Source organism: Sinocyclocheilus grahami, unplaced genomic scaffold (genome assembly GCF_001515645.1).
Source record: "Sinocyclocheilus grahami isolate Dianchi unplaced genomic scaffold, SAMN03320097.WGS_v1.1 scaffold108.1, whole genome shotgun sequence".
NCBI lineage: Eukaryota > Metazoa > Chordata > Actinopteri > Cypriniformes > Cyprinidae > Sinocyclocheilus > Sinocyclocheilus grahami.
Window position 1 is genome coordinate 1,199,888 of NW_015505287.1, and position 6,924 is coordinate 1,206,811.

General features: G+C 39.6%; 1 protein-coding gene across 1 annotated transcript in view; it reads left to right on the plus strand.

Annotated features, from left to right (window-relative positions):
- Nucleotides 1–1,368: 1,368 nt before the first annotated feature.
- LOC107588861 (calsequestrin-2-like) overlaps nucleotides 1,369–6,924 on the plus strand; it is an 8,707-nt gene continuing 3,151 nt past the window's right edge. Inside the window, exons 1-6 of the mRNA XM_016277101.1 lie at nucleotides 1,369–1,773; nucleotides 2,898–2,982; nucleotides 3,128–3,228; nucleotides 3,534–3,645; nucleotides 4,917–5,040; nucleotides 5,221–5,287. Of these exons, the coding sequence (XP_016132587.1) occupies nucleotides 1,537–1,773; nucleotides 2,898–2,982; nucleotides 3,128–3,228; nucleotides 3,534–3,645; nucleotides 4,917–5,040; nucleotides 5,221–5,287 (726 nt within the window). The 5' untranslated portion in view covers nucleotides 1,369–1,536. The remainder of the gene's footprint in view (nucleotides 1,774–2,897; nucleotides 2,983–3,127; nucleotides 3,229–3,533; nucleotides 3,646–4,916; nucleotides 5,041–5,220; nucleotides 5,288–6,924) is intronic.

Sequence of the window (6,924 nt, forward strand, 5' to 3'; positions counted from 1 at the left end):
TTAGAAATCCCCACTTTGACATAAAGGCTATTAAACATAATAAAGTATTTTAGTGGATCTCTAAACATTGGAGTAAACATTGCATTGTAACTTTTGCTATATTGTGACATGTTTTCAGGTTTAAATGTTGAATGTAATTGACTTTCAGATACGTCTCTCTGTAATATGCTTCTGTACTTTATTTGTCATATAAAGATACATTCCATTTAAGTAAATTTATTCAAATTACATTGCCAAAATGCACAAATTTACCAGTTAAGTTAATGGCATTTATTTCCTGAAAATAAAATTATTAGGATTAATTTGGCCTTTAGATAAAATGTTCTGTAGAGGTCAGATACCCCTGGGGGCATCTTGTCGCAGGTAGGGGGTAACTTTTGTTCCAGTGGTGGGGCAAGATGGCCTCCTTTCATATTTTTAATTTTTGTGCCGTTACAACTAAACTGTTAACTGTTTCAATTTGATTCCTAGTCTGTTGGGTCATGCTTAATGATCCTTTACATGCTAAACTTATGTAAATGTGTTACAGTTTATCAGTATACAGACATTGTTCTTAAGGGGGCTTCTTCACCCATCTTACCCTCCTAAAATGAGCCAAAATCTGGAGATTATGGTTTCGTCTTTCATTTTTATTTGAATGCTATAAAACTATCTACCTGTTCTGTCTTCCTCCCATCGTTTTTACCATCTGCTCCTCATCTGATGCTCTTATTAGTGTATATTTTACATGTATGTCTATATCTCTTTTCTTTGCAAAGTGCTTCTTTGCACACCCATTTGCTATCTTCTTCCCTTTTACTCTCATCTGAGCTGGTACCCATCATCTAAATCAATACAGTATAACCTTTGTCATTCAAGATGTCTGATCTTCTGTCAAGATGTTCCCAGTGTTAACCTGTATTCCTATTACACTCTCAGAAAAAAAAAACACAATAAAAACTGTCACTGGGGCGGCACCTTTCGAAAGGTACAAATATGTACCATTAAGGTACTAACATGTACATTTTAGGTACTAATATGTACCTTTAAAGCACTTATGTACACTTTAGGGTAAATAAGGTACATGTGTGCATTGTACCTTTTTTTCCTGAAAGTGTACCCTGACTGTAGGTACACAGGACTCTTTTCATGTGTTCAGGTGACCTATATTTTGATTTTTTTTCCTACAATGATTATCCTCTACATGTTGAGATACGTGTACTCTCATTCCCTATGGTACTCATGTCTGTCCTCTTTTTCTTCAGATCATGATTTATTTTTAGCCTTTAAATGACTGGGTCACTAAAAGAGGCCTAAATTCACCAGGGGAATACTCATTGGAACATTTCTCAAATATCTTATCCTATCATGTCTTTGTCTAATTGTTGGGAAGAGGTGAGGTGGCAGAGGGAGGAAGAGAGCATAAGATGTTTTTTAGTGCTGAAGAACTACTCATTGAGTCTCATTTTGTTAGTCAGCCTCACTGTCCTGCATGATCTTACCTGGACTCTTTCCAGCAATCTCTTCTTTTCATTCACCTGTTCAATCCTTGCTACTATGCTGTCTGTCTGGCTTGTCTTGGTTTCCTGCATGGATTTTCTCCTGTACTCTTCTGCAGAGGAGGGTCTGGAGTTTCCCAGTTTCGATGGCAAGGACAGAGTTCTTAATGTCAATGAGAGAAACTATAAGAAGGCATTAAAGAAGTATGACATGATGTGTTTGCTGTTTCACGAACCCCTGCCTTCAGAAAAGGATCTCCAGCAGCAGTTTCACATGAGGGAGATGGTTCTGGAGGTAAGAAATTATTGCAACTGAGGAATTTGTTGGATGAATAAGGACAGATGTACTGAAGGGTATATTTTTTAGAACAGACCGTCATATGTATTATGATGAACTTTTATTTGGGTGGGAGGAGATCTAACACACACAACATATGGAAACTGGTAGGATTTTTTATTATTAATTTTAAATTCATTTTAATTAAATAAAAAATAAGAATAAACAGTTTAGCTTTAATAATTAAATTATATCAGAGAAGACCCCTGAATAACCTTTGTGTCAAAGTCATAAGTCTCTTAAAATATCTTGTAGTTTAAAATTTTCTGACATGACAGGGTTAGTTCAGGTTGTAAGATATTTTTACCTTTTTAAAAAATATATTGCAAAACCTAATTAGAATGGTTAAAATGTGTACACTCGTATCTTTTCAATGTGTATGAAAAATATGTATCAGTTTTTATTGGATGGTCATGTAAGGTACCTTTTTGAAATGTAACTAAATTACATTTGTATTTAAAGTGGTATGAGAGTTTTTGGTATGATATAGTTAGTTAACTATCTTTTTCTTTTTTTTCTTTTTTCTTTTGGACACTAACCATTTGTCGTTGACAGTTTCCAGTTTCAGTTTTTTGTGAAGTGATCCGTGGAACATACATTAGTACCCCCGGTTGGAAATCATTGACTTAGAAAATATGCTTGAAAATACTAGATCTGAGGCTCTTTAGGATAAGCAGCTGAGTGAAGTACTATATAAACCTGAATATCAAAAATAGTTTCAGATGCTCCATATAAAATGCATCATAGAATAACAATTGGCCGCAGCAGGGTGTCAGACTGTACATCTGCTTTCTGTGTCTACCTGATGTGCAATTTAGTGTAAAGACTGACCTGAGTTTGAGGCTAACAAAGGCTCCACAAACACAGATGCTGGGTCTACTTATGATAACAAAGTTAATGAAGTATAGATTCGACTATATGCAGATATCAGCCATAAATTACACAAAACTTTTCCAGGTTTAAGACTCCTTAGATATACTGTGAAAGTGTTGGCCCAGACTAAATTGGTATTATAGACAACAGTTGTGTATATAATTCTCACACTATGAATGTACTGATGTGTCTCTTCCATGCATCACCAGCTTGCTGCTCAAGTTCTGGAAGACAAGGATATTGGTTTTGGATTGCTAGACTCACATAAAGATGCTAAGGTTGCCAAAAAGCTTGGTAAGAGTCACTGTGCTAATTACATTGCCTTTTAGATAAAGTTTTTTTACTTTACCGTTTCAGTAACAAACACCTAATATGTCTTGGCATTGTTGAGGTTTGACACACAGCATCCTCACTGAATCATGTGATCTTTGTCCATTAGGTCTGGAGGAGGAAGGAAGCATCTATGTGTTTAAGGATGAAAGAGTGATTGAGTTTGATGGCGAGCTCTCTGCAGATACACTGGTTGAATTCCTGCTAGATGTGAGTGAAATTTGTGCATATACTGTGGCTGTGCTTTTTGATATACTGTTTAAACAGCTTTTAAGATTATGGATCTTGGCTCTCTAACTGCAAAAGTAGTAACCTGCAATTGTTACTTTAAAGAGTCATTTCTACATATTAATCCTGTATAAAGTAGATTGGTGGTATAAATTAATGTATTAAAGTTGCTTAAGCAATATTAAATACATTTTCATTTTTATAAGATATTTTTTACATATAAATAATGTTCTGACTTAATTTTTCAGTTAATTTTCATAATGTGTGTGTTTCACATCATTCTTCAGCTGCTGGAGGACCCAGTGGAGTTGATCAGTAATCCCATGGAACAACGTGCCTTTGAGCGAATGGATGAAGACATACGCCTTATCGGCTACTTTAAGGGCGAAAACTCTGAACGTGAGTGGCTTTTTTGCTTACCAATATACTCTGCATGTAAAATTATGATTTTACGGCTATGCTTTAATCAGTAGAGTGTTTAGGCACCACGCAAACCATTCAATTGCTTGAGGCCCCGTGGTTCAAGTAGGCCTCCCCGGAACATGATTTCTATCAAAGGGGACCTCAATAAAAATATAACAAAGAAAAAAGGAAAGTGTGAAAAATCAACTCAAATTCAAACCAAAATGTGATCTACTGTGATGGTACCCTGCTTTTAAAAGGCGTCTTAACATAAGTCCAAAAAAGGAGGGAAGGAGGGGGCTTAGGAAGAGATTGTGGAGCTGGCCGAATGGACCCCATGGACAAGGTAGGACCCAGGGAGGAGATGATGGCAGGAAGAGCCAAAGAGTAGATGTCAAGAGGAGTCAGGAAGTGACCCCCAACAGGGCCACTAGGATGCAGTAATATGGCGGAACCAAAGGAGGGAGGAGACATGGTGTAGTCAGGAGCCCGACCAACTGAGGTGAAGACAAGCCCAGGCAGATACTAACTAATGAGCCAAAGACCCAGGGAGACTCCTGAGACCCGGAGGGCCAAGGCTCAGGCTCACAGGACTGCGGAGGAGATGGGGACTCAGCAGGCCAGGCCAGAGCTGGAGGCAGTGAGTACTGAGTGAGTTGGAGCCGGAGGGAACGAGGAGCCTGTTAGACCAAGAGGGATGGAGGGATGAGGCACAGCCAGAGGACTGGAAGACCGTAGTGGAAGCAGGTCAACGACTGATCAAGCCGGAGCCAGAGGGACAAGGGAGCCTTGTGGAGTCTGAGGAACGATGGAACTCTGTGGAGCCCAGGGGGAGCCGAAGGGTCAGAGGGCCAAAGTGGAGTCCAGGGCTAGGAGGCCTGAGTGTAGCCAGGGGACAGAGCTGGAGACCAGGTAGCCCCCCGCTAGTGACTCAGAGCAGGTGGATGGAGGCACTGATGGAGGAACTGAGGGACTAAAGGGATACAGTAGAGACAGGGCCAGAGAACTGGCTAGATTTAACAGAGGATGAGAGAGAGAGCCTGGGCGGGAGCAATGTCACCAAAGGAGACTTTGTAAGGGTTAACAAAGGAGATTCAGGGCTAGATGGAACCAGCAGAGACATAGAAGATTTAGAGTTGGTCGCAAACAGCAGAGACATGGGAGATTCAGGGCTGAGCAGAACCAGGGGAGATACAGGAGACTTAGGGCTGGGCGGAAATTATGGGCAAGCAAGGTTTTGGGGAATAAATCCTCATTTAATACCACAGAGGCCAGCTGCAGCTCACCCTCAGCGATGGGAGTGTGGGTCTGGTTCCACTCCATGCCCTCGAACTCCATGAGCATGCCCACTGGAACACACAGTGTTGCTGGCTCATGCACCTGGTCAGACTGGTAGGCCAGCTTTAACCTCTGGGACAGATGTGTCTTCAGGCTTTGGCTCCATAGAGGGCATAAGCCCTGGCACATGGTCTGTGGCAGGCATCAGCTCTGGCTCTGGGTTTGCGATGGGCTTTTTTAAAAATTTCCCTTATAAATTTTAAAATATCTTCCACTCTCTTGCTGATGGTGAAGGGGGATCCACATTGGAGAAGGACCCAGTTCACATATTCCACAAACGTCTCTTGAGGAGCATTTCCAGGCAGGCATCTCTTTATCTGAATGCTGACTCCTGCCCCTGCACACAGAGTCTGTCATCATCATTACGAGTGAGATGAGCAATGTCCAAAAAACTCTGTTTCCATCTTTCTGTCACGGCATGGTTGTAGCAGGATCTAATTGCAGCTGTCTCAATTTATTCAAACACTCAAAAATAACAAAGTTACTCAGGATTCTCAAATATCAAAACACTTGAACAGACTAACCAGCAAAATGCGAACAAAAATGGCACAAAGACTGACAGAAAACAGGCTAAATATAAACGAACAAACCAGTGAAACCAATGAGAAACAAGTCTGATGAATTAATCAAACATCAATGGTAACTAAAACAAACAAATCCACTGTATGGTACGGCACGGTATGGTTAAGTACGGTTCACTTTTGGGGGGTTTTCCACTGGGTACAGTACCTGGTACCTGGTACTTTTTTTAGTACCAGCTCGGTTGGGGTTCCAATTGAACCGTACCATTACCAAAACGTGACGTGTAAACTCTGTTGATCACTGATTGGCCGGAGAGAATCGTCACTACCTGCGTCACTGAACTTGCGACACAAACACAAAAGAACCGCTAGATTTAAATCAGCATTCAGCACAGCCAGCGAAGGATCGAATGCAACTGTTTTGAACGAGCGCACCTTTTTTTAATAACCAAAACGTTTTGTTGTCTGTTGCGGAAGAACAGACGTTCCTCTCGTTGATAGCAGAGGAGCGGATCCAGCGAGAGCTTGATGGGGCGATGCGGAAGGAAACTGTTTTTTTATGAGTCGTGGTAGTAGAGGCGGCACAACTATAACGACATGTGAATAATCCCGCCCACTCTAAAGCGGTACTGAACTGCAGTGGAAAAGCAAACCGTGCCGAGCCAAACCGTGCCGTGCCGTACTGAGCTGTGCCGAGCCGAGTCGAGTCATACCACGCAGTGAAAAAGCGCCACATGACACCTAGTAAGAATCAGCAAAAAGTAGAGAAAATGTAATGCAATCATCAATAAGTAGCAATTTTGAAAATGTTCACATGATATGAGGACAGTAATTTTTAATATCATTCAGCAAACTTGAGTGTTTTTAGGAAATTTTTAACAAAGTGTGATCAATTATGTGTTATAATTAGTGCATGTTTTACATGAATTATGGCCACAGCTTTGTTATGCCTTTTCCAAACAAAATCTTACTGAAAGTAAATTTTTTGAGATATCAACCTCAGATTTGGAACACAACTTGTTTAGATTTATGGCTTTTCTTGCCGTTTTAGAGTAAAACATGTTTTGGAAAATATATATTTGAAATAAAATTTTAAAATAGTATTTTTGTTCATTTTTCATAATAAACATATAGCTTTTTCACTAAAAGTGTCTTCCAAGTGTCTTCTTTAAAAAGAGACAAAACGTAAGACTGTGCTCCAAAGCATTCACAATTTACTACAGTTTAAGTTGGAAATTTCATTTTCAGGTCTATGTGCTCAAAAACCTAACAAACAAAGGTAATAAATGGATCACTATTCCATAAAATTATTTATTATCATAAAATTCCCTTAATACAAAATATTAAATAAAAAACATTATCAATCTAAAATATAGTACATTCATTTCATTGAGAAAAAAAACAAAACAGGGACTAT